Source organism: Terrapene carolina, unplaced genomic scaffold (assembly GCF_002925995.2).
Source record: "Terrapene carolina triunguis isolate 2854851 unplaced genomic scaffold, T_m_triunguis-2.0 Scaffold67, whole genome shotgun sequence".
NCBI lineage: Eukaryota > Metazoa > Chordata > Testudines > Emydidae > Terrapene > Terrapene triunguis.
This window is the reverse complement of record NW_020664418.1, coordinates 7,632,554-7,643,923: the sequence shown is the minus strand read 5'-3', so window position 1 is coordinate 7,643,923 and position 11,370 is coordinate 7,632,554. Positions and strand designations below refer to the sequence as shown.

At 44.2% G+C, this 11,370-nt stretch overlaps 1 protein-coding gene across 4 annotated transcripts in view; it reads left to right on the top strand.

Moving 5' to 3' along the window:
- NEO1 (neogenin 1) overlaps positions 1-11,370 on the top strand; it is a 530,841-nt gene that overhangs the window by 285,417 nt on the left and 234,054 nt on the right. For all 4 annotated transcript variants that reach the window (XM_026648200.2, XM_026648198.2, XM_026648199.2 and 1 more), the window contains exon 3: positions 3,099-3,374. In XM_026648200.2, the coding sequence (XP_026503985.1) occupies positions 3,099-3,374 (276 nt within the window). The remainder of the gene's footprint in view (positions 1-3,098; positions 3,375-11,370) is intronic.

Genomic DNA, 11,370 nt, shown 5'->3' with positions numbered 1-11,370 from the left:
TTATCTCTGAAGCAGACAACTTCTCAAAAATTGTAGACCAGTGTAATATATCTTAAGGTTGTAAATACCTTGAAATGTGAACATTTCACTTAGGATTTTGGTCGGGAATACAGAAATTCAGCACACTATGCTGAACATTATTGTAGTTGAGACTTTCACGATTTAGACCGTTGCATATCTTTTTGTTTTAGACTTTTCAACACTAATTTAAAAGGCTGGTTTAATATTTATGTTGAATTCTATTATACTGTGTTATAACAACTCTGCTGTAAGAATGTTTGCATACATTTTATTCTGGCTAGCAAATACTTCTACCCAGTGATAATTGGCTTCACTGGGACTTTTATAGTCAAAATGCTTTGCTTGCTGCATATGTGAGGAAGTAGCATGAGGGTGTCATTTGACTGATATTGTTGATCAATTGACTTCTGGCTTGTTATAGAAGACTCTTACGGTGACTTGTGAATTATGGTGCAAATCTGATCTAGGTGTGTAGTAAATTAAATTACTTTTCTGCCTTTAGATATGTACTAGTGTTCTCTTGATTTTATTTCCACTGAGATTTTTCAGATCATTCTGGAACTCATAGAAATGCAGGGCTGATATTGTACTTCATCTACTTTGGGAAAACTCAATTGTCTTTGCTTCTAGTAAGTTCATTAAAATATTTTGCAAAAAATATTTTCATAGAAAACTTTTAACTTGCCAGCGGTGAATGCAAAGTAGAAAATACTTTGTAACTTATTTGAAAAAAAAACCCAGATGCTTGAAAGTCAGGAAATTATCAATTAAAATTCTGACACCAACCTTAATTCTGCTCCTATACAGCCATTTAGTCTCTGCTTACTAGTGGGAAACATACATGAGTTGCCACATGGAAGAAACAAATCTACCCGTTGCATATATGAATTACAAGAATGTGGTATTGAGTCATATGCTACAACCAGCATTCACTCTTCTAGGTTATACTGTGTACAGAATTTAGTCTTACCTTGTAAGGGTAGATGGGTTATCATGATGTCTAAACTGAATGAGTAGGATACATGGAGTACAATTTTATCACTAACCTCTATCTGGATTTCTGACCAATATTAGTAATATCAGCAAAGCCCTACCTGTTTTAGAAGATATGGTGTGAGCCCCAGCTCATGTGGTGTTATGAACAGAGGGTAGGATTATTTCTCTGTCACATTTGTAGAAAGTAAGATGATCTCATACTTGAAGCATGGGTTTCTGGTCAGTATCCAGTGGGAGGGCTGGGTTTCCAAACTGGTATGTAATTTCCTCAGGGTTTGTGGCCTCTACTGGAAAATTTAAATTTGGGTGGGGGTTGGAGAAGAGACGAAGAATAAATTGGTGTTGGAACTTGAAGTAAACTTCCTGATTTATGAGAATTTAGGGTTTTTAAACTTCAACATTTTTAGTTTATTTAAAGGGAAATAATCTCATCCTTTTCCTAAATGAACTTTTGTCTAGGCATTTTGTTAGGCCTTTTAAACAAATTTTGAAGACTGCAGAGCAATCCATTTTTATTATAATGTTTCAGCTAGATTTGCTGGTTTATCTAGAAAGTGATATACCGTATATACTTGTTCATAAGCTGAATATTTTTGGTAAAGTGATGCATCAAAGAGCAGGGTCGACTTATAAACGGGTCTACACCAAAATTTGATGATTTTTAAACTCTATGGAATTATTGAATTGAATATCTAATACATTGTCGTTTTGTTTACCTGGAGCATCTGCAGGCATGGAGCCCCTCAGCATCCTGTGGCCGCGGTTCGCCGTTCCCAGCCAATGGGAGCTGAGGGGCTCCGTGCCTGTGAACGCTCCAGATAAACAAAACGTCCAGGCCTGGTAGCAGCTTACCCTGAAGGGCCAGGAGCCAAAAGTTTGCCAACCCCTGAAATATAGGGTTGGCTTATGAAAGGGTCATACAGTTTTTGCTATTTTTACCTATCCATCTTATAAACGAATGGGCTAACAAACGAGTATATATGGTAGTTTAAAGCCAGTAGTGTGCAAAATACAGCTGTTATGCCATAGTGCTGCATCCAGGGATAACTTTTTTGTAAGGCAAGGAAATTAAATGCACAAAAATACATAAATGCAAAGTTAAGGCTGAAAATGTAAACACTTGCATATGAAGAAATTCAAAAGCTACTTTAGTCATGTTGCTCATGTGCACCAGTACAGCGCATTTCAAGTTTAGTGTTTTCAAACACTATTATTATAAGAGAATTATGCACTACATTCCTACTGTGTTTCAATGACATTGAATGACTAAATGATTGTGAAGTTAATGTATATCTTTGTCGTTTGTGTAGTGAACACTGATAATGTTGCCATTGGGGAGCGCACATTTCTAAATTTCCTGACTTTTGAATTTAAATTCTTCACTTAAACCTCTCATCAACCTATAATTGTATTTAATAGGCCCTCTCACAGAATTTAGGATCTGGGAAGGGAAGAGCATTCCAGGAGCCTCCTCTCTTTCCCCAGGGCATGCATTATGTCTTGTGATAATTTCAGGCCTTATTCTCAGCCCTGGGGTGCATGACACTCAAAAAAAAAAAAAAAAACGCTGAGAGGAAGTGGGGCCATGTGCAGTCCCTCTCTGAGTTCCTGATATGATTCTACACCACAGCTTACTTGGACCAGTGGCTAGATGTCATCATTTGGCCCAAAGCATATGTAGCTTGATGTCCAAGAGGGGACTGGTCTAGGCTTCACCATTTTTTCTGGGGTACTGTTTGCTTCCTAGGGACACAGAGAGGGAGCACACAGGGAGAAGTGGGTGAGTTTTCTTTGCATGTCTCCTCCTTCTCCCATAAAGGCTTTCACAATTTGGCCCTCGGTGTTTCTTTCCCCTGTTAAAACATATTTAATATGATGCCCCATGTAGAATCTGTGTTGTATTCACTTGTTGTTCAAATAAGCAATTTTTTTTTCTTATTCTCATCCATATCTGCTGATTCTAGAAAGATGGAGTGCAGCTTTTGTCACGCTTAAAAGTCAGATTGCTGGTCTGACCTTCAGAATTGTGGTAGTTTGGCATAACTTTGATTTTTCCATTCTCTTTTCACCTTCCTCTCCAGGACTTCCAAGGTTCACTAGCCAGCCAGAATCAGCATCTGTCTATAGAGGAAACAGCGTAATTCTGAACTGCGAGGTTAATGCTGATCTGGTACCATTTGTGAGGTGGGAGCAGGATCGTCAACCACTCTTTTTGGATGACCGTGTATTCACATTACCAAGTGGAGCTCTAATCATTAGCAATGTTGCAGATGGGGATGGCGGACTCTATCGCTGTGTCATTGAAAGTGGTGGGTCGCCCAAATACAGTGATGAAGCAGAGCTTAAAGTTCTTCCAGGTACTAATCTATTTTTTAAAATATTTTTCCCCATCAGTCTATCCATTGTGTGTTATCTCCTTTAATGATAAGATGAAAGGAAAACATACTTACCAGATAGAAGGAAAGGAGATGTGGCAAGCAGCAGTCTGCGCCAAATGGCAGCTGGGCCTTTAAATGTGACAGAGGTAATGACAGCCCTAAAGCAATCATGAAAAGTGTGCTGGGAAAGAGTTCCTATAAAAAGTTCCCTACACTGGAGAGTTTTGTTTGTGAGGAGGCAATTGTAAAGAAAGGGGCTGGTCACTCTTTTGAGGCAAGATGTATAGATAGGCATCTTCAGGTTTTCCAGAATGGAGCCTGGTGTTTGAAATAGCTATGCCCAAGATTTTCAAAAGTGACTGGTATTTGTGATTGCCTCAGTTTTGGGGTACCCGACTGGAGGCATTTTTAGAGAGACCTAATTTTTAGAAAATACTGAGCATGCAGCTGCAGAAAATAAGGCCCGTTTAAGATGTCTCCAATTGAGCACCCAAAAATGGAGGCACCCAATCTCACTAGTTACTTCTGAAAAATCTTGACCATGTTTATCTTTTTCACAGATTACCTTTCTATAATTAAACTAAGGAGTAACTATGACATCAACTACTTGCAGTTTCATATATTTAGTGTAATACAGGACAACTGAACAGCAGTATGACTGGATGTTCTAACAGGAACACAGCTATAAAAACGGATCAGAAATAAGACATTGATTTGGGTGCCAGGTCCAATCCGTAACTCTTCTGACCAGTATGAGAGCTTGTTTTACATGGACTTTCCCATTGATTGTGCAGAAGCTTTGACTCTTTCCTTCTAACTTTTTTTGATGGTTTAGAGTTCTGATTCTACTTCCACTGTTTGAATACCTGCCCCAATTAGATCGCTTTCAGGCTAGTTAAACTGCCATGGAAAACGTATATACCCCATGAATTACAGCTGCTTTTGAGGCCAGAGTGTCAAAACCATACCCTGGTTTTTAACAGGTGTCAAAAGCAGCTGTAATTCACGGGGTTTCTATGTTTTCGTTGGCAGTTTAATCTGAAAGTACTTAGAAAATCAGGTTTCTAAGCAAGTTTAATTTTAGTAGTCTTATAAAAATCTTCAGGTGCCTTGTTGCAGTGACTGGTAGACTTTTTTTCTGTCCTGGGGACAGAGTTTGTGTCTTTTTTTATAGTCTTCAAACCATGACTGAATTCTTGTTTTAAACTTGCTTTTAAAATATTTCTGAGTATTTGCAGGGCCTTCCAGATGAGCTCTAGAGATTTCCAGGTCTGTGGTGATTATAAGGATTTTTTGGAATTTCTATCATAGCCCTCCTGGTTTAGATTATATTATTACACAAGATACCCACATTAGGGACTGCACTTAATGACTTCTCTTTCCTTGTTTTGGGAAATGTGAAAATGTTGAAAATGAAGTAGCATGTCTATAGAGAAGGAATTTCAATCTTCTCCTGAATTTAGTGTCTGTCTTTTTGAATGGAAATCAAATTGTCCCATAGAATGTTCTGTGTTCCTATATCTTGGCTGGACAGGTAATTGATTGTTTGAGATTCACTTGAAAGAAAGACCTATCTCTAATGTTCTTTAGTCCATTCTGCCCCACATTGTAAATCAATGCCTATCACCTGGTCTACACTAGAAAAATTTAACTGGTTAAAGCTCCGAGAATATTTGTAAAACACCTAGAATGTATTGCATTTACTGAATCAGGAATTGTGGGATAAATATTCAGAGAACATTTGTCATTTATATTTTTCAGTGCTAATGTGGGCCAAAACTTAAACCAATTCAGCATGGTTAGTGTGGACGCACTGAATTATTTGTCCTTAAATTAGTTTTGTACAACAAGTTGACTTGCCAATGATTTAATTCTAGTGTTGACAAGACCTATGTGAGAATATTAAATAATTTAAACTGTATCCACAAGTAAAACCATAGCCCACAAGTTAAACAGTTTATGAAAACTGAATAATCATGTTAACCTAAATGTTTTTCACAGTTTGGCTTAAAGCATCCACACTACCCTTTAGAAATGCCCCCTCCCAAAAGTTAATTAAATTAACATTTTAGAAGCTTGCACCAATATGACAGGCTCACAGGCTGTGTCTACAGTTGCAAATTTGATGTCTTTTCGACACCAAGTCTTCACTGCTGCTCAGAGCAAGGTTTTGTGACAGTGCTGAAAATTCATGAGTCCTGTTTACAATAGCACTTAGACCCATGCTAGCGCTGAGACAGTGGTTTTGATGCAGAAGAGTGAGCACTGAATTTGTTAGTACAGACAGTCCATTTGTCCCAAAATATTAGTATTGTTACTATTAATAGTACTTTAGAAAATATTTATTTTATGGTAGCACCCAAAGACCCCAATCAGTTTTGCTGGGATTGGCACAATGAGTTAGACTTAGTCAATGGAGTTTAAGAACAACCTTTATTGAGGTTCCTTTCTGAATAGGGATGTGTTTAAGCATGTGCTTAGATGCTTTTCTGAGACTAGGCCTCAAATTCAAGTGAATTTTTTTAGGTTTAAACATTCTTTACTTTGGCTCCATTAGTATACGTTTTAGTATTACTGAAAATTTGATTTGTTGTTTTTTCCTCCTTAAATCAGGGCTGCCCAGAGGATTCAGGAGGCCTGGGGCAAAGCAATTTCGGGGGCCCCTTCCATAAAAAAAAGTTGCAATACTATAGTAACATGTATTTGGAAATGTAAAAAATAACTAGTGAAATACATTCAAAAATGAATTTGTAATAATTTGAAAATACACTAAATACATTATTTAAAAACATTAAATGCTTTAATGGTATGTATACATTTGCAATTACATAATGGGCTGTTGCTGGGTGATGGTTGGTGCCAATGGGCTGTCGCTGCCTGGGGGTGGTGCTGCTGTTGCCCAGGGCTGGGTGGGGAGCTGGGCTCTGGGTTGGGGGGTGCCCGGCTCACAGGGGCTGGGCTCAGGGCTGTGGGGAGATGGGGTCAGGGGGGTGTCCGGCTCAGAGGAGCTGGGCTCAGAGCTGGGGGTCAGGGCTGTGGGGGATGGGGTCGGGGGAGTGCCTGGCCCCGGCCCCTTACCATGCCGCTTACCCCCTCTCCCGGAGCCTCAGCACGGTGCGTCCAGCGCTGCAGCGGCGTGATGTCTCCAGCGGGGCCTGAGTTCCTGCTGCTCAGCCGCAGCTCACAGCCCCGCCCGCTTACCAGCTTAGACGCTGGGGGATGTGGGAAGACGGAGGCGGGGGGAGCCTCTGACATACTCGTGGGGGCCCCAGCGGGTCCTGGGGCAAATTGCCCCACTTGCCCCCCCCCCCCCTCTGGGCGGCCCTGTCTTAAATTAGTGGGATACAAAACAATACAAATTGTGAGTTTGACTGATTAATCAGTCAGCTTAGTAAGTTAGGGTTACCATATTTTAATTTAAAAAAAGGAGGACACTCCGGCCCTGCCCCAACTCCGCCCCTTCCCCTTCCCTGTCCCTTCCCCAAAGTCCCCCCCCCAACTCTGCCCCCTCCCCTGAACGCTCCGCCCCCCCCGCTCCTCCCCCTCCCCTGCTTCCCGCAAATCAAATGTTTGCAGGAAGCCTGAAACAGGGAGGCAGCAGGTAGGCTGGGGCGGGGCTCCCTCTGGCGTCCGGCCGGCCCAGGCCAAGAGGCTCTGGCCCCGGCGTCTCCTGCCCAGCTCGGCTCGGGCTCTGGGGTGCTGGCCCTGGTTCCGGCCCGCCCTGGCCCCGGTGGCCCCGGCTCCCAGCCGAGCACCGCTGGCCCCCGACTAAGCACCACCGGCCACAGCGGCTCCGGCCCCCGGCCGAGCACCACCAGCCCCCAACCGAGCACCGCCGGCCCCAGCGGCTCCGGCCCCCAGCCGAGCACCGCCGGCCCCAGGGGCTCCGGCCCGGACCCAAGCCCCACGACTCCTCCCTCCCTATTTTCCCGGACATGTCCGGCTTTTTGGGATTTCCTCCCGGACGGGGATTTGAGGCCCCAAAAGCCGGACATGTCCGGGAAAATCCGGACGTATGGTAACCCTAAGTAAGTGACTAAAATATTTTTGTAAAACCCTAAACAAGAGTTACCAGTGTTTAGTCAGAAATAATTACTTCATTTAATTTGAAGAGAGTAACTTTTATTGAGAGTAACTTTTATGTCCATCAATGGCAATTAGCCAGGATGGACAGGGATAATGTCCCTAGCCTTTGTTTGCCAGAAGCTGGGAATGGGCGACGGGATGGATCACTTGATGATTACCTGTTCTGTTCATTCCCTCTGGGGCACCTGGCATTGGCCATTGTTGGAAGACAGGATACTGGGCTAGATGGACCTTTGGTCTGACCCAGTATGGTCGTTCTTATGTTCTTATTGAAAGAGATATCAGTTGTCCATCATACTGTTCTGAGCAAGAACTAGCCATCAGTCTCATAATTTTGAGTCAATATAGTTTAAAGGAGAATGTTAGTTTCTAATCAGCCAGCAGAAATTTTATCACAACATTTTTTATTTTAACATTTTAAGCAGTTCATTTCAGTTTTGTGTCATGTTAATAGCAGAAGCAGGTTTCTTCATAATTTTAATTTCGTATAAATGACTAGACATTAGCAGCAAATGCATTTCAGCATCACTTTTCACACAGAAAACACATCTCTGCAATTGTATGGTCTAGGAAAGGAGAAAAGAGCAAGAAAATACTTTTTCCTTGAATTAAAACTCCTTTTACATATCTCGAATATATTACTTATGATCGTACTGACCCCCTGTCCATCCATGGTAAACCCTCCGTAACTTTTCTCTGGTTTATAAAACAGCTAACAATAAAACAAACCAAACTAAACATGTAGTGTCTGCATAAATACATTTTGGTATAAGCTGTGTGTGTAGAATCTCCTGTATTTCATGACTAGCTAGACATGTCCTCCTTATAGTGAGTGGAAAAGCTAAAACATATTGACAACTAGTGCAAAATCTAATTTATATCAGTATTTCAAGCTACCAGTTTCAGATCCAAAAGTTGCAAACTCACATTTTTGTAGCAATGAATTTTGTAACCGGCAAAAAACATCAAATGAGAGTAAACTATATAATTCAATATATCTGCTTTATTCTCAGCTGTAGTTATTTTTATTAATTTTGTGTGTGTGCCATGAGGATTGACAAATTTCTAGAAGAGAGAACTCTGGTTGAAAGCTTTCTGCTTTAGGTTCTTCACATTTGGAACAAAGGAACTTCTCCTCGCTCCTCCATCCACACAGGCAGATGGGTGCTCCTTTTTTTTGGCTGCAAAACTACCTCTCTCAGGAGGAGCCTGCCCAAAAGTCCTAAGTCTTCTTTCCATTTTTTATACAGCAGGACATTTATTCTGAGTTCTGCAATTATTTTCTAATATAGGAATGCAAGGAGAAAGTGCCTGCATTGTGGCACCAGTTTTTCCTAGTCTTAAGAAGAATTGAACTGCTTATCCTCTGATTGTCTTGCTTGGGGCATGAGTAAAACCTTCTGACTCTACATCGGGGTGGGGAACCTTTTTTCTATTGAGGGCCACTGACCCACAGAAAAAAATCAGTCACAGGCCACACACAGCCCCGTGGGGAGGGTGGGGCGGGGAGGCTCAGGGCTTCCCCTAGGCTCCGCGGTGGGGCCAGAAATGATGGGTTCAGAGTGCATGAGGGGGCTCCAGGCTAGGGCCAAGGGGTTTTGAGTGTGGGAGCAGGCTCAGGGCTGGGGCAGGGGGTTGGGGTGGGAGTGTGGGCTGTGGGAGGGAGTTGGGGTGCAGGAGGGGGCTCATGGCTGGAGCAGGGCATTTGGGGTGGGGGTGCAGGTTCTGAGAGGGAGTTAGGGTGCGGGAGAGGGTTCCGACCTTGGGCAGGGAGTTTGGGGGGAGGTGCGGGCTCTGGGAGGGGTTTGGGGTGCGGAGAGGACTCAGGGCACGGGTCAGGGGTTGGGGTGCAGGAGGAGATGAGGGGTGCGGGCTCTGGCTAGGCACCACTTACCTCAGGTGGCTCCCAGTTGGCGACGCAGCAGGGCTAAGGCAGGCTTCCCCGCTGCCCTGGCCCCACGCTGCTCCCGGAAGTGGCCAGGATGTGGCCACGCGGCTCTCTGTGGTGTGTGCTGCCCACACCCGCGGTTCCTGGCCAATGAGAGGTGTGGTGGCGGCACCTGCAGGCAGGGGCGGGCACATGTGGACTCGGAGCTTCCCTGATTGCCCTTGTGCCTAGGGGCCACAGGGACAGCTGACCGGCCTGGCACCCCAGCTTCCCCCCGCAGCAGGGCGAGCCAGTGCTCGCGGTTCTAGCCCTGCAGGGTGGGGTGCTGCGGCTCAGGGCTTCAGGCCCGCAGCATGGAGACTTGCCACACGCCCAGGAGCGGTGCCAGGGTTTTTGGTGCCCTAGGCGGGGGTCCTTCTGCGCTCCCGGTCTTCGGGACACTTCGGCGGTGGCGAGTGAAGGACCCGCCGCAGAATTGCCGCTGAAGACCCGGAGCGCAGAAGGATCCCCCCGCCGCCGAATTGCCGCCGAGGGCGGCAAAATGCCACCCCCCCAAATCCTGGTGCCCTAGGCGACCGCCTAGGTCGCCTAAATGGAAGCGCCGGCCCTGCACGCGCCAGATGAAATTAAGCAGCCAGCCAGATCTGGCCTGTGGGCTGGAGGTTCTCCACCCCTGCTCTACATAATCATTCAGGCCTCTCTCACCAGCATCAGCACCGAGAACCAGAAAAGCCTTGATGCAGGCCTTTCCAAAGTTCCCTGCATGACCCACCAGGATGGCCAGCCACCTAGTTGGTTTTATAATTATTGTTGTTATACTGCAGGAGTGCCTATTGGCTGCAGTCAGGATTTGGAGTCCTATTGTACATGTTGTATGCGCACAGTCATGAAAAGATAGCCCCTGCCCCAAATACACTATTATATACACAAACATACAACACTAAGAATATGACAACAAATAAAACAGAGCGGGCAGGGCTCACCAGATGAAATGATAAATGTGATGAGCAACGGTCTTAGTACACTAGCTGCCTAGCCATTGTTGAGTGTGTCTTTTGTCATCATGACATGACAAAGGTGAATTTTGAGGAGGGATTTGAAGGAAGACAACGTAGTGGCTCTGCAGATTTTTACAGGGAATTCCTCTCATAACAGATGACATAAGAAAAATGCAAAGATGTCTGAGGGAAAATTGGAGTGATGGGTGATAAACGTTGGCATTGTTTGCAGAGTAGAGATAGGAGTTGACAGCTCAGAAGTATATAAGAGATGATAGGTAAGGTGAGGTGAAACCTTGAATGTCTTAGTGGTGAAGACAAGTAGTTTTTCTTTGATGCAGTGGAGCAGTGAGTGTGAAAGGAGGAATTAGAGGGGTGGTTCTTGGTGTGATCAGAGTGATGAGCCCAGGAATATGATCTTTGCAGTAGCATTTTGAATAGATTTGAGGGTTTGTCCAATTTTAGAGATTGTCTGTCAACTAACTTCCTTCTTGTGGATGAGACACAAATACGCATACAGACTATTAGGTATTGATCTTACGGTGGTGAGTGTAACATAAATACTCTCAAAAGGCTCTGCCTGAAGTCCTGGTGCTTGAAAGGCTGGTATTAGCAGGAGAAGACTGGTAACTAAAGTGGTAGAAATGGTGTTGGTTTCTAGGAAATCAGTTACTTCCAGTGGATATTATAGGTTCTGTGTTAAAATTATGTACTGTGGTAGGGACAAGGTAGACAAACCAAAGTCCTGTTCCATCCTGATGATACTGGAATTCTCCCAGGATAGGGTCAAAAGGGCACCCTCAGTGAGTAAGCTTCAGCTCTGGGTAATAGCAGCATCTTTTTTCTAGGGTTGCATAGTGGGTCACTGAAGATACGTCTACACAGTGAAAAAAGACCTGCGACAGTGAGTCTCAGAGCCTGGATCAACTGACTCAAGCTCACAGGGCTCATGTTGCGGAACCAGGGCCGGCTCTGGCTTTTTTGCCGCCCCAGGCAAAAAAGC